At 48.7% G+C, this 26,102-nt stretch overlaps 1 protein-coding gene across 1 annotated transcript in view; it reads right to left on the bottom strand.

The window, feature by feature from the left end:
* Positions 1-26,102, bottom strand: part of LOC141053154 (MORN repeat-containing protein 3-like) — a 68,003-nt gene that overhangs the window by 22,150 nt on the left and 19,751 nt on the right. Inside the window, exon 2 of the mRNA XM_073550511.1 lies at positions 13,437-13,592. Within this exon, the coding sequence (XP_073406612.1) occupies positions 13,437-13,581 (145 nt within the window). The 5' untranslated portion in view covers positions 13,582-13,592. The remainder of the gene's footprint in view (positions 1-13,436; positions 13,593-26,102) is intronic.

Raw genomic sequence — 26,102 nt, 5'->3', positions numbered from 1 at the left:
ATCTGGTTTAACTCTCGGAAATCCAGACACGGGCGTAACCCCCCATCTTTCTTCTTAATGAAGAAAAACCCCGCGGCTACAGGCGAGGACGAAGGCCGGATGTGTCCTTTGCTCAGACTCTCCGCGATGTAGTCTTTCAGAGCTTGTCTCTCAGGACCAGAAATATTAAACATCCTGGCCTTAGGTAATTTGGCCCCAGGTTTTAACCTGATCGCACAGTCATAGGCTCTATGTGGAGGCAGTTCTGAGCAACCCCTCTCAGAGAAAACATCTGCGAAATCCTGCAAAGCCTCCGGCAGGCTGGGCGTCACGGCGGACACACATGTGGCCAAGCAATTGTCTTGGCAAAAACCACTCCATTGTACTATGTCCTGAGTTTTCCAATCAATTACCGGGTTGTGTCTGGACAACCATGGAAAACCCAGGACCATTTGTGCTGGGAGATTACGGAGGACCCTACATGTAACCGACTCAGAATGTAGGACCCCATTGTGGAGTTTCACCTCTGCCACAAACTCCGTAATCTCCCCTTGAGGGAGGGGAACAGCATTAATGGTCACCACCTGTATGGGGTGAGGAAGTTTTTCAATCTTAAACCCGGCGGTGTGTGCAAACTCCTCATCTATGAGATTGGTGGCGGAACCGCTATCCACAAACACTGATATTGGTAGCTCTCTGCCCGTGATAATAACCTTGGCAGGGAGCATACATTGAGATACCATCATGGAGGATATGCATACGCTCAGTTGGGTCTCCTCCATACCCTCTGAGCTTAACAGTTTTCCGCTGATGTGACCCTCTTAGGTAGTGCCGGGCAAACGTTAATATAATGACCTCTTTTACCACAGTAGAAACATGCTCCGGGCTTCCGGAATCCCTGAGCGCGACGCTTAACCTGTGCCACGCCAGCAATCTGCATAGGTTCAGGGGACTCATCTATTTCAACCACACTTGCACCTCTGCTTTCCCCCAGAGGTAGCGTCTCCTGTGCCCCCTGACGAAAACGGCGATCAGTACGTATCACCAAACTCATGGCCGACTCTAACGATGCCGGAGACTCATACATCAGGAGGGCTTGTTTAACCCTCCCTGACACCCCATGCATAAACTGGCTCCGCAGCGCTGGGTCATTCCACTGTGTGTCTACGGCCCAGCGGCGAAATTCCGAACAATAGTCCTCTGCCAAGCGCTCCCCCTGGCGGAGGGCGCGGATTTTAGATTCCGCTAGAGCCAGTCGGTCAGGATCATCGTAAATGAGTCCGAGGGCAGAAAAAACATTATCAACAGAAAGAAATGTAGCAGAGTCAGCTGGTAAGGAAAATGCCCATGCTTGGGGGTCACCACTCAGTAATGACAACACCAGCCCTACCCGCTGGGCCTCATTACATGAGGAGATCGGCCGCATGCGGAAGTATAACTTGCAGGTCTCCCGAAATACGACAAATTTGCTGCGATCCCCTGAAAAACGTTCTGGCAGCGGAAACTTCGGCTCTGCACCGATACCTGCAGATGCCGTTTGCACCTTCGCTACTACCAGGCCCTGCTGCTGAACTGCCCCTTTCAACTCGGAGACCTGTAAGGACAGCGCCGCCAACTGGTGGGTTATGGAATCTAATGGATCCATGGACTCCTGAAAAAATGTGGGCCGATTATAAAGTCACGTGGGGCTTAGTCCCACTAAGGCAGTAATACCCGGGGGCCCTGTGATGTCCCTATAACTAGGGGAAACCCTGTCTGACCCTCAACCCAGGGTTTTTGCTGATGGTGCAAATGCCTGAGCCTCCAACCTTTCCTTATCTCCTGCTCAGCCCTGCACCTAACCCTCCACCCAGTGAGGAGACACACCACCAAAGCCCCCACACAAATAAAGACAGACAGGGAGAACTTAAACTGCACTGCGCCGCACACACACAGGAATATACAGTAATGTGAACAGGGCACAACTAAACACAAATATGGGAAGGAGAAAGGATAACAACGGATCATACGACACCAGATACGAATCTCTCTCTCTGCAACACCTCCACTCCAGACCGGAACCACTTGGTATGAAACACAAGCTATAATCGGCGACGCCCATAGGCCAGCATGACTATTTAAAGACCGTGGGTGTGACTAACCATCCAACCTGGTCTCCAGCAGGATTAACCCCCCGAGAGCCTGAAGATCAGGCCGGCGCCACTGAGGCTATAGTGGCTGGAGGTGGAACTACCTCTGCCTGCCGGACTCTGTGGTGTGAACAGCGTCCGACATGACAGAACTGTGATGTACAATGTGAATTGTAACTTGTGTTAATGCTGTTGCTATTGTAAACTGCTGATGGCAGGGATGGCAAGAGTTAATAGTTGGGACAAGCCCAGAGTGGGAGGTGCTAGGCTGAAGGGAAAGTGACAGTTCCTGGTAATGAGTCAGACAGGGTATAGAGTGCATAGAGAAAGGACCTAAGGTCCAATGTGAGATATACCGCATTCTTGGGTTTCCATAAAGACAGAGGAGAGCGGGAGAAAAAGATAGCGTGATCTGGAGCAGTGGAGAGGAAAAGTGACTGAGAGACAGAGGGAGTCTCTGGAGAAGGGCCCTAGCAGTGGACGCTTAGCAGAAAGGCCCAGAGTTTACAACTCCTGAAGGTAATGTGTAGTGTTGAGCGATACCACCCGATACTAAAAAATATCGGATTGGAATGGATCGGCCGATCTAAAAAAAGTATCGGGTATCGCCGATTCCGATCCCGGAAGTCCCATTCAAGTCAATGGAACTGAAATATCGGAATTAAAAAAAAACATTTTTTCCCTGTAGGTTAATTCTACATGAAGAAACACAACTAATAATAATGTAGAATGTATTGTGGGAGGTGTAGGAGACATTAAAGCCATAGAGTTTTAGCCCAATCAAATGGAATAGCAGGAATTAAATTTTTTTTTTAAAGACGTTTGGAGTTACAAAGATATTTACTATGTTAACCTCTTTTATATTTTGTCAGATATGTATGTTTCACTACTTCCATGCTCTTCACCTTCTTTTTTACTTCTCCAACACTTTCTCCTTCATCATCCTCAGCAGCATCTTTTTCATCAACTTCTTCTTCACCTTATTCATCTTCTACTTCTTCTTCTTCTTCACCTTCTTCCTATTTAATTTTTATTTTACATTCTTCATATTCTTCTTATTCAACTATTATTCTTCTTCATATTCAACTTCTTCAGCTTCTTCCTATTCTTCTTCATCATATTCTTATTTGTGTCAGGCATTCCTGTAGTTGTTATCTATAAAAGTTTGAAGATTACACCTTCCGTTCAGCCTGTGACAACAGATTTACAACAGGATTTGTCCGCGTTCAGTTTGGCCTGCAGCAACAGGCCTTTTCCAGGGGCACCACGAGGAGGAACGGACTCACCCCCATACACTGCTTAGTCTTCTTCTGCTTATAAATTAGATAGTATCATTTGCTCTGATTTTTAGTCTTATGCTTAATGTTCTTCTGCTTTTGGTTTTTATGCTTCTTGGTCTTCTGTCTCTTGTTGTTCTGCATCTTGGTGGTTGTCTTCCTGTTCTTTGTCCTCTTGGTCATCTTCAGGGTCATCTTTTAGGTATTCTTCTGTGTGGTCTTCAGGGTCGTCGTCTTCAGGGTCATTGTCAGGGAGATCCAGAGTGAGAATCAAAAACCATTTCCACAAGCTTGAACTTGGAAAAGTAGCAGAAGGTACAAGAAGGCTGAGGAACTGCCGAGAACCAGCTGACGGTACTGGAACCCGGACGGGCAGCAGAATGAACAAGAGCCAATGGCACAACCGTGGACCAGCTGACGTTGCTGGAACACGGTTACTAAGCAGGAGGTACCTGTGCTCCAAAGCACTACCAAGGACCAGCAGACGTTGCTGGAACTCGGATACCAATAAGGAAGCACCTAGGCCAAAGGCACTGCCGAGAACCAGCTGACGGTACTGGAACCCGGAGGGGCAGCAAAAGGAACAAGAGCCAATGGCACAACCGTGGACCAGCTGACGGTGCTGGAACCCGGAGGGGCAGCAGAATGAACAAGAGCCAATGGCACAACCGTGGACCAGCTGACGTTGCTGGAACACAGTTACTAAGCAGGAGGTACCTGTGCTCCAAAGCACTACCAAGGACCAGCAGACGTTGCTGGAACTCGGATACCAAGAAGGAGGCACCTAGGCCAAAGGCACTGCCGAGAACCAGCTGACGGTGCTGGAACCCGGATGGGTAGCAGAAGCTGCAAGAGCAAATGACACTAGCGAGGACCAGCTGACGGTGCTGGAACACAGAGGGGCAGCAGAATGAACAAGAGCCAATGGGACAACCGTGGACCAGCTGACGGTGCTGGAACACGGTTTCTAAGCAGGAGGTACCTGTGCTAAAAAGCACTACCAAGAACCAGCAGATGTTGCTGGAACTCGGATACCGAGAAGGAGGCACCTAGGCCAAAGGCTCTGCCGAGAACCAGCTGACGTGCTGGAATCCGGATGGGTAGCAGAAGGTACCCAGGAAAAAAACAAAGTCGCAAGGCCGTGAGCCGGCCGCAGTTACTGAAACCCACAGTCCTACATGGGGTGCTTGTCCTATTGGCACTACAGAACCAGCCTTTATTACCAGAACCCGCAGCCCACATAGGAAGCACCAAAACTGCAGGCACCATAGACTCGGCTAACCCAACCGCAACACGACAGGACAACGTATCGGTGGCAAAGTGACGTTGACACTACCCGGAAACAGCAGGCGTGCTGGAACCAGGCTGGGCAGGAGGGAGTGCCCATGCCAAAGACACTTCTGAGCTGCAACTGGCGATGTTGGAGCCCAGGGGTCAAACATGCAGCAGGCTGAGGCCTACTTGGAGCGAGTTTTATATTGGTTATACACAACTACTGATTTTAACCGGGCTCCACTTAGACCTCTGGCTCTACTGTCTCTAGTATTTCCCCTGGCCTCTAACCCTGCCAGTCGCTGCTCTGAAGTGGCGTGTGCACAAACCACACTTGTTCCTGTGTAACTGTGGCTCGGTCACGTCAGTTGATCCCCTGATGTGTGTCTGGCAAGGTCTCCTGCTCAGTCCTCATTCACACTACTAGTAATGGGAATGTGGACAGAGCGGGAGACCTTGCCGGACACACATCAGGGAATCAACTGACATGACTGAGCCACAGTAACTCAGGAACAAGTGTGGATTGTGCAGACGCCACTTCAGAGCAGCGACTGGCGGGGTTGGAGGCCAGGGGAAAAACTAGAGACAGTGGAGCCAGAGGCCTAAGTGGAGCACAGTTACAAATCTGTAGTAGTTTGCATGTGGATGGAGCAGGAGACTTTGCCGTCTACACAGCAGGGGAACAGCTGGCATTACTGAACCCCACAGACACAGTAGCGAGTGTGTTTATCTCTGCGAAGACGGCACTTCTGAACACCAACTGGCGTTGTTGGAGCCCAGGATGAGGCATGGAGCAGGCTGAGGCCAACTTGCAGCACGTTTTATAGAGATTGTAGACTACTACTGATTGTAACCGTGCTTCACTTAGGCCTCAGGCTCCACTGTCTCTAGTATCTCCCCTGGCCTCCAACCCCGCCAGTGACAGCTCTGAAGTGGCGTCAGCACAATCCACACTTGTTCCTGTGTTACTTGGACTCAGTCCCGTCAGTTGATCCCCTGATGTGTGTCCGGCAAGGTCTCCTGCTCTGTCCTCATTCACACTACTAGTAATGGGAATGTGGACAGACCAGGAGACCTTGCTGGACACACATCAGGGGATCAACTGACGTGACTGAGGGCAAGTAACACTGTAACAAGTGTGGATTGTACAGACGCCACTTAAGAGCTGTCACTGGCAGGGTTGGAGGCCAGGGGAAATACTTGAGACAGTGGAGCCAGAGGCCTAAGTGGAGCAGGGTTAAAAATCAGTAGTAGTTTGAATGTGGATGGAGCAGGAGACTTTGCCATCCAGACAGCAGGGGAGCAGCTGGCATTACTGAACCCCAATAACACAGGAGCCAGTGTTTTTCTCTGTGCAGACGACACATCTGAGCGACAACTGGCTGTGTTGAAGCCCAGGGATTATAGTTCAGGTGGTAGAAACATGAACACAACAGGAGACCTGGATACAGTTGCCAACCAATTATTTAGTCAGGAAGAGGACTGGCAAATTCTGGGGAGATCCAGGCCTTGTTCATTTTCAGAAAAGTAAGCCGGTCGACGTTATCGGAAGAAAGTCGCGTGCAACGGTCTGTTAGTACACCACCTGCGGCACTAAAGATGCGTTCCGATAAGACACTGGCAGCAGGGCAAGTCAGCACCTCCAATGCATACTGGCTAAGCTCTGGCCATGTATCCAGCTTAGAGACCCAAAACTTGAAGGGGGAAGAGCCATCTGGGAGTACACTCACAGGGCAAGACATGTAGTCTGTCACCATCTGACGGAAACGTTGCCTCCTGCTGACTGGAGCCGTCAGTGATGGTGTAGACAATTGTGGCGGACACACAAAACTTTTCCACATTTGGGCCATAGTGGTCTTGCCTTGTGCTGAGGCGCTGCCTCTGCTCCCTCTTTGTGCCGAGTTTCCTCCACTGGCTCGACGCACAGAGGTGCTTTGTAAAGCACTAGCATCACTGCTGTCGGGTGGAATGGAAAACTTGATGGACTGCACCAGTGTGTCTTGGTACTCCCGCAGTTTACGCTCCCGGTTCAACGTTGGTATGAGGGTTTGCAAGTTGTCCCGGTAGCGAGGATCTAGGAGGGTGTACACCCAATAATCAGTCGTGTAGAGAATGTGGGCGATGCGGCGGTCGTTTCTCAGGCACTCCAGCATGAAGTTAACCATGTGCTGCAGACTCCCAACTGCCAAAGAACCGCTGTCCCCTGCTTGAGGCGTGATCTCTGCCTGCTCTGCATCACCCCACCCTCGCTGTACATACTGACTACAGCTTTGTGTACCTCCCTCCTCTGGAGAGATGTCTTCCTCCTCCATCGACTCCTCCTCACAAAGTGTCCCCTGCCTAGGCCTTTGTGAGGAAGCACGTAGCGCAGACTGTCCAGAAGCAGATGGCATTTGGGACTCCTCATCCTCCACCTCTTCCAAAACCTCATCCCTTAGTGCTTGCAGTGTTTTTTGAAGCAGGCAGATAAGGGGGACAGTCATGCTGACTAGTGCATCATCTGCACTCGCCATCCGCGTGGAATCATCGAAGGCACGCAAAACGAGGCAGATGTCCTTCATAGAGGCCCACTCAGTGGTGCTGAAGTGTGACCGGCGCACAGTGCGACTTGTTTGCGCCTGATGCAGCTGGTACTCCATGACTGCTGCCTGCTGCTCACACAACCGCTCCAACATATGTAACGTAGAATTCCACCTGGTGGGTAGGTCACATATGATGCGATGTTCCGGAAGGCGTAATCGGCGCTGCAGAGCAGCAAGGCGCGACCTTGCCGTGCTGGAACGCCGCAAGTGAGCGCACTCTATGTGGACCTTGTGCAGCAGTGCATCAAGATCCGGATAGTCCCTCAGAAAGCTCTGCACGACCAAGTTGAGCACATGTGCCAGACATGGGATGTGAGTGAGGTTGCCTAGGCCAAGAGCTGCCACCAGATTTCGGCCATTGTCACACACTACCAAGCCCAGCTGGAGATTCGCTGGCACAAACCACACGTCACTCTCCTGCTTGATGGCATTCCAGAACTCCTGCGCTGTGTGGCTTCGATTCCCCAAAGAAATTAATTTCAGTACGGCCTGTTGACGTTTGGCCACGGCTGTGCTCATATCGGTTGTAACAGGCTCCTGCTGCGCTGTTTCAGAGGAACTTGAGTAGGAGGAGGAGTCAATGTGTACAGACTGGACTCCTGCAATCCGTGGAGTTGGCAGAACACGTAGAGCGCCACTCTCCAGATCTGTACCGGGCTCCACAACATTGACCCAATGGGCAGTGAGGGAAAGGTATCATCCCTGTCCATGGTTACTGGTCCACGCATCAGTGGTCAGGTGGACCTTGCTACTGACGGCGTTTAGTAGTGCATGTTTTATGTTTGCCTACACGTTTCTGCAGGGCAGGGACGGCTCGCCTGCTGAAATAAAAGCGGCTGGGCACGGTGTATTGTGGGACTGCCAATGCCATGAAGTCCCGGAAGGTGTCAGTCTCCACCAGCCTGAATGAGAGCATTTCAAGTGCCAGTAGTTTGGCAATGCCAGCATTCAGAGCCTGTGCTTGGGGATGGTTTGCCGAGTATGGCCGCCTTTTCTCCCATGCCTGTGCTACCGATGGCTGTCGAGTGGCCTGGGAGTGTGAGGATGACTTGGAACGTGGTGCTGTGGGTGGAATGTCAGAGGGTCTCCGGACAACAGTGCCAGAGGTTCTTCCTTGGCGATCCTGTGAGGAAGCCGAACCAGCTGTGTGAGCTGGAGGAAGAGGCCCCAACACGAGCTCAAGAGGTGGTAGGTGGTGCTCTACGTTGGCCTACATCTTCAGTGTGTCTGTGTAACTCCACCTCGTGCTTGGTCCGCACATGTTTCTACATATTAGTGGTATTGAGGTTGCTGACATTTTTCCCTCTTTTGACTCTCTGATGACACAGCTTGCATTTGACAAAGCAAATGTCATCTGCAACTGTGTCAAAAAAGGACCACGCACTGCAAGTCTTGGGAGCGCCCGTTTTGCCTTTTGAAAGTGGAATGCTCCTAACGGGTGCCGAAGTGGAGGCTACAGGCAACCAAGTCTGCCCCCTCCCTCTACCTCCGGTTTTGGCCGTTCGGGGAATCTCTTTCTCAGAGCTGCTCCCACCACCTTCCTGTTCCTCGCGCCATGATGGGTCAAGGACCTCATCATCTACACTCCCCTCTTCAAACACCTGCTTCTCCTGGGTTGTCTCGCCAGCACCGTACGCAACAGAAAGTGGCACCTGTGTCTCGTCATCATCTGATGCGTACTGAGGTGTGCTGACTATAGGCACTGGCCCACCTGCCTCTTCAGATTCAGAGGGACAAAGAAGTTGCGCATCACTGCATACTTCCTCTTCTTCACATTCTGGAATGCTGCTTGGCTGGCCCCCTCTTTCCAAACCAACAGATTCCGAGAACAGAAGTAGAGACTGTGATGGCTCCTGTCCAGGGCTCTCTGACTGCCTGGGCACTTTGGCAGGTGGTGAAGAGACAGATGGTTGCTCTTCGGTGCTCTGGCCCTGAGAGGATGTGGAAGTAATTGAAGTCAATGCGTTAGCTGTCATCCATCCCACAACGGCTTCAATTTGTTCCTCCCGCAGCAGTGGGGTACGGTGAGGTCCTACAAAGCTGCGCATAAAGGACTGTTGCCTGCTAAAACTGGGGGATGCTGACTCACTGGTGCCAACAGCAGGCACAGAATCCCCACGTCCTCTCCCTAAAGAATCCCCACATCCTCTCCCTGCAGAATCCCCACGTCCTCTCCCTGCTGAAATTCCCGCCCACGCCCACGTGCCTTACTCCCTGCCTTCTTCAACTTGCTAGACTGAGAAAGATAGGCAGAAAAGTACAAAGGGGGGCCTTAGTGTGCTTATTCCTGAACAGCTGGTTACAGGTTTAAGAAACACTAATTTTATGCAGTGTGTGCGTCGACTCCACTTTAATGGGAGCTAATGTAGCCTACACGACTTTCAAATGTAGTGTTTGGTGAACTTTGTTGTTTTTTTTTTTGGGAAAAAAAACTAAAAGGATGTGACCAAAGATTTGAAAGTGAGAGTATCACCAACTTTCTGGAGCTATTACAATGCAGGCAGGTAACCTACAATGCAAAAGATGAGGCTCCAAAAAAATTGGGTAATACTAATCTGGCTGCAGCTGAAGGGCACAAGCCAGAAAAAAGGCTCCTCTATCTACTCCTATATAGTGTTTGCAACCAACCAATGTAGATGGATATGGATGGATGCACACTAATAGAAGAAAAAATGAGCTGCAATTAAAGAAAAATATGTGTGAGGCAGTGACGCACGCTGAGCAGCCTACAACCAGACGTAGCTGCAGGACACACTACTCAGCGTGAGCTGCACTCGCACACAGTCAGAGACCTCTCAAACAGCCGTGAACAGTGCAGCTAAGTGGGCACTAGCACTGAAAGGATGCAGAAAGGCTCCGCTGTCTACTACTATTGTTTGCAACCAACGTATATGGATACGGATGGAAGCACACTAGATAGAATTTTTTAAAAATAAGCAGCTCAAAAAGAAAAATATGTATGAGGCAGCAGTGAGGCACGCTGGGCGGCCTACAACCAGGCGTGGCTGCAGGACCCACTCCACAGCGTGAGCTGCACTCACACAGCCCTTGCAGACAGCTGTGAACACTGCTGCTAGGGAAAAGAAAGCTACAGTGGTGGTTTATGTAGCCTGGGTAAAGCACAATATTGTTTTGAGAATCGCTATTTCTAACTGTCCCTCACAGTCTTCAACAGCAGCCTGTCCCTAACTGAATTCACAGCAGAGTGACCAGAAATGGCGGCGGCGGTGGCTTTTATAGTGCATCATGACATCATTTCAGCAGCCAATCACAGCCATGTCAATAGTTAACATGCCTACATGCCTAACAGGATGTGCCCACACTTCTGAGGATTCCCATTGGCTGAATCAAAGCGAGCGGGCTCATAGCATTATGGGAACTTCCGATTCTGGTATTCGATATGAAAAAAGTATCGGAAGTCAGTATTGGAATTCCGATACAGCTAATATCGGCCGATACCTGATACTTGCGGTATCGGAAAGCTCAACACTAGTAATGTGCCTAGACAGCCCTGAGTACGTGAGATGAATAGTGTGCCCCGGGCGGGAGTTCCAGAGCGTCCGCATTAGAGAAGATAAGTACTGGCCATACTGGCACCATAGATCCCTTAAGGGGAAAGAAGATGTGGAACTGTGGGTTAAGTAAAGGACTCTTGTTATGCTGATCTGTAGTGAGAGTTAGTGAATACAGAGGACAAGTAAAGAGGAAGGAATCAAAACTGTGTGGAAAAGGCTCAGTGTTGTGCAGGATACGTTCGTGAACTTGTGAACCCGCTATCTTCTGTACATATGCCCTACCAAGTTCCCAAGTTCCCGTTCAGTAAAGTTTATTTTTGACTGGTGGTATCCCTCAATGAACTGTGAAACATCTGATCCTGGCAAACCAGCGTCAACGGTTACATGCGTCCTGCACAGGCATAGCGCCCTCACAGCACAAGTCCACACACCAAGCCAGGACCCCCACTTTCATGTAACGTGCCGAGGCGTATGAGACGAGTACGTCACCAACGGCTAAGCCCCGCGCCACATGGATTGCTTCATTGTATAGACAAATGTTGAACTTGTAAAACACATCTCTACAGGATGGATTACCTGTGGACCTGCAGCAGCTGTAATCCTATGCCTCTATATTGTTACGCTAACACAATTTTACCAGGTTAGCATAACCTTTTCTAATTTTATATCGGACCCTATTTGCGCTTTTTTGCTCTCCAGCTCCTGCATTAAAGGGGTATTCCCATCTCCAAGATCTTATCCAAATATGTAGTAGGTGTAATGATAATAATAATAGCAAATACCTCCAATTAGAAAGGTAGCATAGTTTTCTGATTCGCCATGTCTAATGCAGGACCTTAGTTATCCCTGCTTACGTGATGTCCATATAATGTGAACAGGTTCAAGCTGCAATGCCTGCATAGCATACACAAAAGGGGGCACAGCAGCACTCTGTAAGGACCAAGATACACTGTATGCAAACACAAGATCTAAAATACATTTTTGCTGAATAAAATGTACTAATAAAATAAAAAAGTACTTACAAAAAATGAAGGTTCTTAGCACATAAAACGCTTGCACCTGTTCACACTATATGGAGGTGCTGGTCAGGTATTTTGTTTTTTTGCAGTGCATTTAATTAGTGCTGGTTCCTATCTGCCCATTTGAAATTGTAGGTTTATAACCTGAGAGAGGCATGTTTAGGGTGATAGGACCCATAAAGACGTGTCACCTTGCCATGGTTGATGGGCACACATGAAATGGCCAATTTATGCGCTAAGAACCATAATTTTTTGTAAGTACTTTTTTATTTTCTTAGTACATTTTATTCAGCAGCAATGTAGTTTAGATCTCATGTTTACATATATCTTGGTATTTATAGAGTGCTGCATTAGATGTAGCTGTTAGTAGATCAGTAGAAACTTTAGTGAGGGCAGTTTCCATAGAGTGTAAAGAATGGAAAACAGATTGTGAAAGGTCAAGCAGAGCGTTATCTCTGAAATAGCGGATTGGACAGGACTGAACTAAGTGTTACAGGCGTTTAGGGATACAGTGAAGATCAGAGACAGGTTTGTAGTTAGTGTAGTTCTAGTTGATCGATTTTTTTTTTTCCGGTAAAGGAGTTATGACAACGTGTTTGAATAAAGAGGGAAAGATACCAGAAGAAAGAAAAAGGTTAAATATTTTAGTTAAGAGGGAAAAGACAGCCAGGTAGAGAGACTGGAGGTGATGTGAGGGAATAGGGTCACTAATGGAGGTTGTAGTGCGAAAAGAGGAAAGGAGCCTGGTAACTTCTTCTTCTGTAACCGCTTCAAGGGTGGAAAGTGAGCTTGAAGTGGAGGTGGGAAGGGGATCCAGGTTTTGGTGGATTTGTGTGAAAACGTCCTGAGGTATATGGATGATATTTTCTTGGAAATAAGTGGCCAGATCGTCAGCGCTTAAGTTGGTGACGGCTGCTTGCCCTTTAGGGCTCAGAGAGTGAAAAGTTTCAAAAAATCATTTTGAATTGACTCCTAGTGATGTGATGAAGGTAGTGAAGTAGACTTGTTTAGCCAAATGGAAATATTATGACTGCCAAAGCACATTCATACAGGTAACATACAAACCAGGGAGACAAACGCCTGAATCTGACACGTCCCTGTTCAGACTAGGATTAGCCCTTCTCGGACCCTGGGCTTTCCCTCTCTGACCACGGAGGTTGGCACCTTAAGATAACACAATGGTGCCCCCACTCATTGACGACTTACCCTGACTGTCCTTAGCCGCTCCTAGAATCGATACAGCAGCAGTTCCCTAAGGAGTAAGGAAGCACACACAAAACAACTGCAACTAACACAAAATACATCAAAGTGAATGAATCCAACAAAGGCTACCACCAGCAGAAAACATGAGTAGGGGAAGTTATTTAAAGCTGCACCTTAAAGGTGATAGGACAAAGTAAATGAAAAACACCTATTACCCCAAACCAACAGAAATAAAGAACACAGAACTAAAACACCCAAGGAAAAGGTGTATCTGTTGTGGTTCAACGGGAAGAGACGCAGAACATTTGATAAATATGGATTGGTGGAGTTGTACACTGGTTAGAGAGTACACGAAAGATTAGGTGCAAATTACATCATTTTTAATAAATGTGAGCAAACATTGTTGTTTGTATCCTTTAGTCCATTATACAGTAATAGGTGAAATAGATTCCATTGTTACCATGCTTCATGTTATTCATCCATTCCCCCTTGTACTCGTCTCCATTGACACTGTACACAGTGCTTCGCAGTCCTGATTTCTGAGCTTTTGTATCCCAGTCCCTCCATAGGGCTTCAATTCTCCTGAAGGTCTTTCGAAGTGGCATGTCGGCAAGTCCTGGAATCACAGACAAATCTTTGTCTACAGATCTCTCAGTGATAATTGAACAATCCATTTCACTCAACGCCCTGCCAGATCTGTCTATCACAAGAAATTACATTCCACTTTCCCCTGTATCACAAGTCCACTGCTCCAGAGCATCCCTTGACCCTGCCCTGTCCTTCAACCACACATCCAAGCCCTAACCACCTCTGATTTAAAAAATATTTAAAGAATGTCATTTCCTCAACCCTGAATCTACTAAAATGTTAGTGCATGGCCTTATCATCTCCCACCTCGACTACTGTAATATCCTCCTCTGCGGCGTCTCAGCTAACACTCTGCACCCCTCCAGTCCATCCTTATCTCTGCTGCCTGATTTCTCAGCTTCTCCATCACTACTCCTCAGCATCTGCCAATCCCTTCTCTGGCTTCCAATTTCCCAGCAAATCCAGTTTAAACTACTAACAATAATTTATACTCTGCATAATCTGTCTCCTCCCTACATCTCCAAACTAATCTCCCGAAACCTTCACAAACATACTCTCAGGTCCTCACAAGACTTCTTCTCTCCTCCATACTCATATGTTCCTCACCAAATCGCCTCCTTCCCAAGCTTTCTCCATCCTTTGAAATTCATTGCTTTACCTTCCAGTCCTTAAAATTGGAGCTCTAAGATGTAACCTGAAAACTCATCTCTTCAGAAATGCCTACAGTCAGCAATAACTTCGCTGCCACCTCACTCAAAATCGGGCATAAACCACTGAAAATTAGACAAAAAAAAACTAATAATGAGTTGGGGCCTAAGGCTAAGAGTATACGGCAACTTTGGTCACGACAGCTGTCTCATGACCTAAGTACGCTCGGTCCCGCTGCTACATTGCAGCTATCTAAGCGAATGGGGTTGCATTCCAACACCTACACTACCATGAGAAGTAAGTCAAAAAAACATTAGCCTCGGATAAATTTTTGGCAACTTGCTTGTTGCAGCAGTGTAGGTGTCGCAATACGAGCCCATTCATCACTTCTATAGAGCTGTGATGTAGCAGCGGCACTAAGCGAAGTTCGGTCATGCGTTGGCTGTTGTGGACAGAGGTGCCGTATAGTCTTAGGGTATGTGCACACGTTGCGGATTCTGCTGCGGATCCGCAGCGGATTTGGCCCTGCGGATCCGCAGCAGTTCTGCTGACATGGTACAGTACCATGTTAGCCTATGGATTTTAAAATCCGCTGTGCACATGGTGCGGATTTTTCGTCGCGGATTTGCTGTGGATTACAAACCGCAGCATGTCACATGTTTGTGCGGAATCCGCAGCGGTTTCACACCTTTAACATTGTAGAGGTGTGAAACCGCAGGTCTTTTGACCTGCGGATTTTGCCAAATCCGCGCAGAAAAATCTGCAGCCCAATCCACAACGTGTGCACATAGCCTTAGCCTTAGTCCCCAATTAATTATTCTGTTTGGATCTGTTTTTGTCTAGTTTTCAGTGGTTTTTGAGTAAGGTGGCAGCAGGTTTATTGCTGGCTGTAGAGATGAGTTGTTAATGTTGCATGTAGGCCTAGCCTAAACCTTTACATTCCAGCACAATTATAACTCCTTGTTGTTACAGCTTTGAATGGCCCCATTCATTGTGCCTTACATTGTACTGAAAATTAAAAAATCCAAGTGCAGTGAAATGGTAAAGAAAAGCAGTTTTTTCAGTATTTACTATGCACTAAAAATGACATGGAAACATAATTCTCCAGGTCAGTACAATTATAGCATTCCCAAAATACTCCAAGAAAATGTAAATCCTCACAGCGAAGGAACCAACTCAATGCACAGGTGTTGCGCAGACAAGCTGCAAGCAAACATTCAGCAATGAATGCTCCGTAAGCCAGGGCGCCTCTCCAAAAACAACAGCCACAATAGATACCAATATAGAAGACGGATGGCACTCACTGGTAAAAATCACTCTTTATTCCAATATTTTAAAACGTCGGCATCGGGAGGATGGGAGCAGGAGTGGAGGAAACAACGGCCTTTTTGCGCTGCGGTAGCTTGACCCGTAGAAGCGCTACCGCAGCACACAATGGCCGTCGTCTCCTCCACTCCTGCTCCCATCCTCCCGACGCCAATGTTTTAAAATATTGGAATAAAGAGTGACTTTTACCGGTGAGTGTCATCCGTCTTCTTCTATATTAGCAACAATTATAGCATTACCAAGCTCATATAGTATATATTTCAAATACAGCATCATTTTCATGATCTATTGGTCCTCTTGTTAGGCCTCATTTGGACATCTGTGTCTGTTCAAGTACGCAAAAAGTAAAAATGGTACAAGTGTCACGTTTTGGATCCTAGTTTCATCAGTTGACAAACGACTGATTTGGCACTTCAAAGCTAGTGTGAACAGGTGCATACTAGGAGCAGCCATCTCCATACACAATATACAAAAAAACAAACAAAAGGTTGCAAACAACAAGGCGGTCTCAGAACTGCTGGGTCCTACGTGTGTAGTGTGAATACCTCCCCAAGAAGTCTGCATTTCTGGGTAGATGTGAATACCTCTCTTCAAAGCCTGAATTTATGGGTAGGTAGGACCCTGCAGCAATTAAGATCCATCCCTCCCATGCTGGAGGGCGGAGTGCTTGGTTGTATACTAGCTTTCTGACCGAGCACTCCGCCCTTCAGCATGTGGTGGATTTTAATTGCAACAGGGTCATAGATACCCATAAATTCAAGCTTTAAAGAGAGGTATTCACATCTACCCAGAAATTCAGACTTCAGTCTTAGGGAGGTATTCACACTAGACACGTTAGGACCCAGCAGACTTGAGACCACCTTGTTGTTGGTTGCTGGGCAGGCATGAAGTGGCCAAATTATGAGCTACGTGTTTTTTCCTAGTATCCAGAAGCCATATTACTATTCATATTTCATATTAACATGCTTTAGCGCTACAGAGTGCAACTTTTTTTTGTTTATTCGTAGTTTCATCAGTGTTTTGTCAGTTACTATCAGGATTTCATCAATGTTTTTCATGTATAAATAAATATACAAATCATGGACCCATAGACTTGCATTGGTACTTTTCATCCGTTATGCCACTTAAAAATCATTTTAAAAAATCGGACATGTCTCTGTGATTTTTGCATGGACACACAATCTGAAAAAAATAAAAAAAACACGGATGTGTGAACAGTCCCATAGACTATAAAGAGAACGTGGTCTATCTGTGAAAATTGCAAATCAAAAACATATGCGAAAAACAGACATCTGAATGAGGCCTCATGGATCATGTGTTTAAGGCCACGTTCAGTATTTGGTCAGTATTTTACCTCAGTATTTGTGTAAGCTAAAACCAGGAGGGGGTAATAAATCCAGAAGTGGTGATGTGTTTCTATTCTACTTTACCTCAGATTGTTCCTCTCCTGGTTTTGGTTCACAAATACTGAGGTAAAATACTGAGGTAAAATACTGAACGTGGCCTAAGTCTGATGAAGGTAGGATCATACTCACTGGTCACCATCTTCTCTGGGTGTCAGCGATGCTCTGGTCTGTTGCGGCACCACGTGACGTGTGTGTATGACCTGCCGGATCACACCGTGGTTGCTGTGTGGAGTGGAAGTCACCTTTGAATATGAAAGATTAATTGCCGGTCTACACGGTGATCTGGGAGGTTACAGATGTGGCCACGTGGTGCAGGAGAAGACCGGAACGCCGCTAAACCAGAATATGACAGCCTGAGAGAAAGTTATTACCTTCATGACACTTACATACCTAACAAAGTGGCAAAAAATTCATTTGTACCCTACGTTTGAGTTGCGGCATGATGGTTGCCCTAATTGGTGCGCCTGATGGTTTTCACTACTTAGTCATTAACAATGACATTTCAAGGGGTCGTTACTGTTACCGGTGGGTGTTTTAGGCTGTGTGCACACGCTGCGGATTCTGCTGCGGATCCGCAGCGGATTTGGCCTCTGCAGGTCCGCAGCAGTTTTTGCTGCGGTGTACAGTACCATTATTCCCTATGGGAAATGGAAACCGCAGTGCAGATGCTGCGGAATTTTCCGCGCGGATAATCTGCGGTTTCTAAACCGCAGAAAGAATTGACATGTCAATTCTTTCTGCGGATTCGGCAGCGGTTTCCTATCTCCTCCATTGTGGAGATGGTGAAACCGCAGGGCCAAACCGCAGAGCAATCCGCAGATAAACTGCAGGTCTTTTGACCTGCGGATTTATCTTCGGATTTTGAAAATCTGCGCGGATCAATCCGCAGACCAATCCGCAGCGTGTGCACCTACCCTTACTGCTGTGTGTGGAGTGGGCTCAGCGCTCCATAGACCCACACCTGAAATGTATGGTGCTGTCAGGAAGGAGTTAAGTCACGTTACCTAATAGGTCAAATTGAATCCACATATACAGTAAGGCTGGTCACTGAGTCGAGTAACAAGGAGGAAGATTTATGAAACTGTCTTAATAAGATAGGCCTTATCGCCCATAGCAACCAATCACAGTACAGCTTTCATTTCTAATTGTGCTTTTGAAAAATGAAAGCTGTGCTGTGATTGGTTGCTATGGTCGATAGGTAGTTTATAAGCTTTCACCATTATGTGTGCAGAGCAATGTACGATTCCTTGAGGATAGGATATTAAATATTGTAGAGGAGACGTAACAACAATGTGGGGAGACTTAGTTCAACAGAAAAGTGGACCCGTTGCCAACAAAGGCTGCTTTCTACATATTTACTCCTGTGTTATTAAAAGGGTCAGTAGAGCGCTCTGCCAGGACTGAGCATCAGAACTACAACCAGTGACATCACTGACGTTACATATGATGTCATAAACAGGTTACTATAGATCACTGCCAGTGACATTAAGAAACTTCAAGGGGTTGCACAGGATAAGAAAAACATGGCAGCATGGCTGCTTTCTTTAGGAATCAGCACCAACCCTCACCACGGTGTAAAACTGCAATACCACATGCAACCCATGGTCAACAGTAGCACTTTTTTGGGAAAAAAAAGCAGCCATGTTTTTGTCCCTTAAAGTTAAAGGCTGCGTTCACTACTGGACAGCTCCAGCTTAAAGGGGATTTACCATGAACAAAATTTAATTTTAGTTAATAGATCTTGGAACAATAATAATTTCCACAATTTGACGTGTTTAAAAAAAAAAAAAGATTCCTGTACTGAGATGTTATAAATGTGCCCCTGCTGTGTACTGTGTAATGGTCGTGTCTGACCACACAGGGACATGGTCTGATCATACCACATCTCCTGGGTATGCTCGGATAACACCTTAGCATGTTCGCTCATCACTAATAAATATATCAAAATCAGTAACGTGAAAAGAGCGGGCTTCAAAAAATATTAGGCAGTAGAGAGCCTTGATGGTACAGTGGCTTTTTCTTCAGGGAAACATGGGCTGTCATAGAAAAATTAAATCTATAAGACAGCTCCAGAAAAGAGAAAGAGCTTGCAATCTAACCAGTTACCTTATCATGATCTCTATGCAGCTGACACCCATCTTTTGGAAACAGGTAATTAAGAAAAAGTCTTAGTTACTCACCGGTTAACGGTGTTTTTCGGAGTCCATGACAGCACCACCTGAGAGAGGGGATCCGCCCTTCAGGAACAGGAAACCTACAGATACAAAAGGGCAGCACCTCTCCCACGCATCAGTTGGATTACAGAGCACAAGAGGACCTCCATGGTTAATAGCAAAATTTATATACAGTACTTTTACACAACTATTCCTTACCAGTGTACATACAAGAGGAAGAAGTGCACACCCAAATTTAAACTAAAGGGAGGGAATATACGGGTGCTGTCATGGACTCCGAAAAACACAGTTAACCGGTGAGTAACTAAGACTTTATCGGTCGTCCATGACAGCACCACCTGAGAGAATTACAGAGGGTAAAACTATTTAGGGAGGGACTACAGCCTGCAGTACCCTTATACCAAAAGAGAGGTCTGTGGAAGCACCCAAGTCTAGCCTATAATGACTATAAAAGGTGCTCGGAGAGGACCAAGTAGCCGCCTTACATATCTGGTCAATGGACACTTCTGATCTTTCGGCCCACGAGGTCGCCATGGCTCTGGTGGAATGCGCCCTCAGCTTCCGGGGTGGCGACCTGCCTTTTGAGGTGTATGCTATTGAGATCGCTTCTCTAACCCACCTGGCTAGTGTACTTTTTGACGCTCTACAACCTTTCCTAGGGCCTTGATGAGAGACAAACAGGGCATTATCTTTTTTCCAGGGATCGGTAACTGCCAGATATTCTATGAGGCATTTCCTAACATCCAAGGTGTGAAGTTTCTCTTCCTTCTCATTAGCTGATTAGGGAGGAAAGATGGAAGGACTATCTCCTGTGTCCTATGAAAGCTGGAAACTACCTTAGGTAAATACGCCGGATCAGGTCTGAGTATTACCCTATCGTCCTTGAACTGTATATAAGGAGGACGTCTAGATAATGCCTGGATGTCGCTTACCCTACGAGCTGAGGTTAGAGCTACCAGGAAGTCTACTTTGAGGGACAGGTTCTTTATAGAAGCTGATGAGATAGGTAAGAATGGGGCTTCTGTCATAGCCGTGAGGACTAGGTTCAAGTCCCACGGCATGAATCTATCTTTCGCTATTGGCCTGGATCTACCTGCTGCCTTAATGAATCTACTGATCCAGTAATTACCCGTGATGTTGCAGCTAAAGAGGGCCCCCAAGGCTGATACTTGTACTTTAAGGGTACTAGTGGAGAGCCCCATATCCAGACCTTTCTGAAGAAACTCTAAGATTTGGCTTACAGGTGCTGAAGCGCCAGCGACCACTCCAGAGTTCTGCAGGAGTTTTTTCCAAATTCTGACATAGATTTTGGTAGTGATGACTTTTCTACTTTTAAGTAGGGTGTTAATCAGGTCTGGGGAGAAGCCTTTTTCTCTCAGCAGTGTCCGTTCAAACTCACCGCCGTCAGATGTAGGCCAGCCACCTGAGGATGGAACACTTGGCCCTGGGATAGGAGATCCGGGATGTCCGGAAGGACCCAAGGGTCGGACACCAACATGGTCCAGAGGCAAGAAAACCAAGCCCTCCTGGGCCAAAATGGAGCGATAACTATCACCCTTGCTCTGTCTCTCCTGATTTTCTTCATCACCAGGGGTAGTAGCGATAGGGGAGGGAAGGCGTATGCTAGCCCGAAGTCCCACTTTATCAGAAAGGCATCTACCGCCAGGGGGTTCTCTCTGGGATTTAGGGAGCAAAATTGTTTTAATTTTCTGTTTTCCCTGGTAGCGAAGAGGTCTACCTCTGGTTGTCCCCATTTTTGTACAATTAGGTCGAAGATGGAGGTGCTTAGGGACCATTCTCCTTGTTTTAGTGGATTGCGGCTTAGGAAATCTGCTGTGATATTTTCCTTCCCTTTTATATGTAGAGCTGTTAAAGATTGAAAATGCTGCTCTGCTAGCTGGAATAGCCGTTCTGCCACATTCATCAGGGGTTTGGAACGAGTCCCGCCTTGGTGGTTGATATAAGCCACGGTGACCTGATTGTCGGAGAACCCTCGCACATGATGGCCCTGTAGATACACAAGTAGCTCCTTAGCTGCGTGCTCTACCGCTGTCAACTCTTTCAGATTAGATGACATTTCTATCTGATGATGCTCCCATAGGCCCTGTACCACAATCTCACCCATATGAGCCCCCCAACCGGAAGGGCTAGCATCCGTGGTGATTATGCGGGATATGTCACACTCCCGTGGACCCCTTTGGATAAATTATCCTTGACTAGCCACCACTCTAGGGACTCCCTTGTGTTTCGGGACAAGGTTAGCTGGCCCTCTAAGTAACCCTCAATGCCTTAAGACCTCGCCCTGCAGTTTTCTTGTATGAAACTGTGCCCACTGGACTGCCGGGATACAGGATGAAAGAGAACCCAGAAGGGACATGGCTTTCCTGAGGGACATGGTAGGGTTATTGGAAGCGTTCAGGACCTGATAGTGTAGGCGAACAAGCTTCTCCGGGGGCAGACGGCATTCCTATTTTTCAGAGTCTAGGATGAGGCCCAAGAATTGTTGGACTCTCACCGGCTGTAACCGAGACTTTTTAATGTTAAGCAGCCATCCTAACCCCTCTAGGGCAGACATTGCCCTTTGTAGTTGTTCCAGACAATGTTTTGCTGTTTTCCCTACGATCAGGAAGTCATCTAAGTAGGGGATCACAAGAATGTCCGATTCACGTAGATGGGCCATAACTTCCGCTACTACTTTGGTAAACACACGGGGAGCGACTGCCACCCCAAAGGGGAGGGCCGCATATTGGAAATGTTGGACTGACCCATCCAGCTGAACCGCCACTCTGAGAAACCGCTGATGAGCTGCATGAATGGGAATATGGTAGTAAGCGTCTTTTAAATCTAACACCACCATAAAACAGTTTTGAAACAGTAATTTTATTGTTGATTTAATTGTCTCCATCTTAAACGGGCGTATGACCAGGAATTCGTTGAGGGATTTAAGGTTTATTATAGTCCTGAAGGACCCGTCTGGTTCGCGGACCAGGAACAAGGGGGAGTAAAACCCTTTCCCCGTTTCTCCCTCTGGGACCACCGTTAGGACCCTCTTACGGCAGAGATCATGCACCTCGGCCTCCAGGGCAGCTTGTTCTGGTGTGGAAGACCTGAGCGGGGTGACTTTAAATCGATCTTGGGGGACCCGGGCGAATTCTAGGCGTAGACCCGCAGCTATCACCCCCAGTATCCATTTACTATTGGAAATCAAGGACCAGGCTGGGTAGAAGGCAGCTAGTCTCCCCCCTACCGGGGCAACTAGTCATTGGGGTGGTTTTTTAGTGTCACGTGCTGGACCTTCTTGACGCCCCCCTCCTCCGAACATGAAACCTGTACCTCTCCTTCTTTTGTCCTCCCATCTGCCCTGATCTCTGGACGGCCTTCTTCGGAAATAGCCTTTCCTGGTAAAGGGACGTCTGTAAGAAGGATTCGGTAGACTGGGGAACTTCTTTTTATCATCCCCGGCTTTCTCTAAGAGTTCATCCAAGACTGGGCCAAACAGATATTCACCCTCACATGGAATGGAGCAGAGTCGTGATCTGGCCTGGATATCTCCCGGCCAGCATTTTAACCAAAGGGCCCTTCGAGCTGTGTTAGATAAACTCGCAGTTCTGGCTGCCATCCTCGCAGAGTCCGCTGAAGCATCCGCCAAAAAAGCTGCCGCACTTTGGATGATTGGCAGCGTTTTCCGGATAGAAGCTCTTGAGACTCCGTCCTTTAGTTGGGAATCCAATTGGTCTAGCCAGACCATCATGGATCTGGCCGTACATGTGGCAGCTATCGCTGGTCTTAGAGCACCTGCTGACATCTCCCAAGTTCCCTTCAAAAAGGAGTCTGCTTTCTTATCTAGCGCAGGGGTCCCCAACCACCGGTCCGCGGCCCAGCACCGGGCCGTTGCAGTGCCCTTGCCGGTCCGCGGACAGAAGGGGAGCCGGCGGCGGTGCAGCAGCTGATACTCACCCTGCATCCCGCGGCGGCTTCATCCAGCGCTGAGCGGTCAAGTGTACCGCTCATTTAAGGTCATGAATATGGATGCCACTCCTCTCCCATAGGCGTGGCGTCCATATTCATGGACCTTAATGAGCGGTAGCACGTGACCGCTCCGCACAGGAGCTGAAGCGCCGCGAGATGCAGGGAGGGAAGTTCAGCGACGGGAAGGAAGGTCAGCGATGTGAGGGTAAGTATGATGGGGGAGCCGAGTGGAGCCATATATACAAGTGAGGCCGGGAGACTGGGAGCGGAGCCATATATACAAGGGAGGGAGAGTGGAAGCAGAGCCATATATACAGGGGAGGCCGGGAGACTGGGAGCGGAGCCATATATACAGGGGAGGCCGGGAAACTGGGAGCGGAGCCATATATACAGGGGAGGCCGGGAAACTGGGAGCGGAGCCATATATACAGGGGAGACCGGGAGCGGAGCCATATATACAGGGGAGGCCGGGAAACTGGGAGCGGAGCCATATATACAGGGGAGACTGGGAGCGGAGCCATATATACAGGGGAGGCCGGGAGACTGGGAGCGGAGCCATATATACAGGGGAGGCCGGGAGACTGGGAGCGGAGCCATATATACAGGGGAGGCCGGGAGAGTGGGAGCGGAGCCATGTATACAAGGGAGGGAGAGTGGGAGCGGAGCCATGTATACAGGATGGGACAGGGGAGCCATGTATACAGGATAGAAGAGTGGGAGCAGAGCCATGCATACAGGATGGAAGCGGAGCCATGTATACAGGATGGGACAGGGGAGCCATGTATACAGGATGGGAGAGTGGGAGCAGAGCCATGTATACAGGATGGGACAGGGGAGCCATGCATACAACAGGGGGAGCCACACAGAGCTGGACAGGATGGGGGGGACCACACATACATTTTCTGATGATTAGAAAATAATCAGCATGTACAGTACTCCAGTACAATTTTTCTTAAGTGCTCAATGCTCCATTTCCTTGTAGGTTCCAATCATCATTAGCAGTGACGGTCATCAGTAGAAGTAGCCCAGTGCTCCCACTGAAACAGAGAAACAAGCCAGGTGCTCCCACTCATTCAAAACCTATGGTGAGTTGAGTCACATTAAAAATGTTATAATTAAATGATAAGTATGCACTGCTAAACTACAACCGCGTCCATAGCCCCGCCCCCTTATGACCAAAGCCCCGCCCCTGTCACACCTCCATCCCCGCCCTGCTGGGCCATGGAAGAATGGTCTTGGTTCAAGCTGGTCCCTGGTGCAAAAAAGGTTGGGGACCACTGATCTAGCGGGTCTTTTAAGGAGGCCATGTCGTCGAAGGGAATGGACGATTTTTTGGAGGCTTTGGCTACTGCCGAGTCCAGTTTAGGGGCTTTATCCCATCTGTTTACCACTGGGTCGTCAAACGGGTACCTCCGCTTGAAGGCCGGAGGTAAGGAGCCTCTTTTTTCAGGTCTCTTCCATTCCCTATCTATTAGGCTCTGGACCTTATCATTTAATGGAAAGGCCTTCCGCTTCCTGGGATCTAGACCCCCGAACATCACGTCCTGAGCTGAAATTTCCGGTTTTGTGTCTGCTACCCCCATGGTGGACCTTATTGCTTTAACTAGCTTATCCATCTGGTCTAAGGGGAAGCAGAATCGACTCGAGTCTTCCTCCGAAGAAGACGAAGTGGAGGCCGGGGAATCTGAAGAGTCATCGATCCTTAGGGCGGTCGAGGACTCTGAACCTGAGAAACTACATTCTCTTCCCCTAGAGGAATCCTTTTTAGATAGGGCCTTTATCTCTGTCCTGATTATGTCCCTCAGGATTGTGGTGAAGTCCGGCGTTTCTTCCGCTACCTGTATGGACGGGGGAGAGTGTAAGGGCCTGTCAATCTACCCCAGGGCCAACGTCCCCTTCCACCCCTACCGTTTGTCTCATGCATGGCTGACACAACTTTTTAGGGTGGCCGTCCGGCAAGGGGCAACTACAGAGGGCACATTCCCTGTGCTTCTGTTTTCCCGTAGCTTTCCTCCCCTGCGAAAAAAACATAAGGGGACACTGCAACAGGGTACATTCACGGAGATCTCTTACCCATGCAGATGAGGCAGGTACCGGATCACGGAGGGAGGCAGGAGGGTCCTTTAGCCTGGAGGAACTTCTGTGGCTATGTTCGCCCGTCCGTTTCTTCTTCTGCTGGCTACTCGCATGTGGTTTCACTGTTGCCTGTTTCTGTGGGTGCTCCTGCACCTCGTCCAGCTGCTCTATGGGGGCTTCTGTCGTATCCATTGCTGGCCTTCAGAAGCACCCCAGCAGCGTCACCTCCTGCCTTTTAAGGCCTCCTTGTCTGGGTCAGCAGGGTTCTGGCGCGCACCTCCCACCCGGGACCCCCCCGCGACCCTCCCCCCGCAAGCTCCGGTTATCCCCCCCGCCCCGGCCACCGCGCGCCGCCCAGTACCGCCGTGCACACGCGGCACGCGCCGGAAGCCGGCCGGCACCCGACTTCCGGTTTCGGCGTCCCCGGCCCCGCCCCCTCCGCCGCCCGTCTGAGGCCTGCGGGGATGTGCAGAAGGAGCCGGCACGGCGCCCCCGGCTCAGGCCAGGCCACAGCCCCCACGCGCGCCGACCTGCGCCCGCAGACCGGACGCCACCGCCGGCCCGGCCGGAAGAGAGAGAGCGGACCACGGGGAGAGCGCACCAGGAGGGGCCCGGGACATACATACCTCCTGGTGCGGCAATATGGAGGCGGCTGTCCACCGGACCCCTGGCTCCACCTGCTCTCACCACCGTCGTGGTGACCTACCCGGCCCCACCGTGGCGCTTCCAGGGACCCGAGCTTGACCGAGGTAGGAGACCCCCTCACTACCTGGGTCAGTCAGCCGGCCTGGGAATCCCTCGGCGACTCCATGATGGACGATCTGAAGGAAGTCCCGTCCTCTAGGAACAGGAAACCAACTGATGCGTGGGAGAGGTGCCGCCCTTTTGTATCTGTAGGTTTCCTGTTCCTGAAGGGCGGATCCCCTCTCTCAGGTGGTG

Source organism: Dendrobates tinctorius, unplaced genomic scaffold, assembly GCF_039654945.1.
Source record: "Dendrobates tinctorius isolate UK_male_01 unplaced genomic scaffold, ASM3965494v1 ptg000165l, whole genome shotgun sequence".
NCBI lineage: Eukaryota > Metazoa > Chordata > Amphibia > Anura > Dendrobatidae > Dendrobates > Dendrobates tinctorius.
Note: the sequence above shows the minus strand (reverse complement) of the source record. Positions and strands in the feature narration are given on the sequence as shown.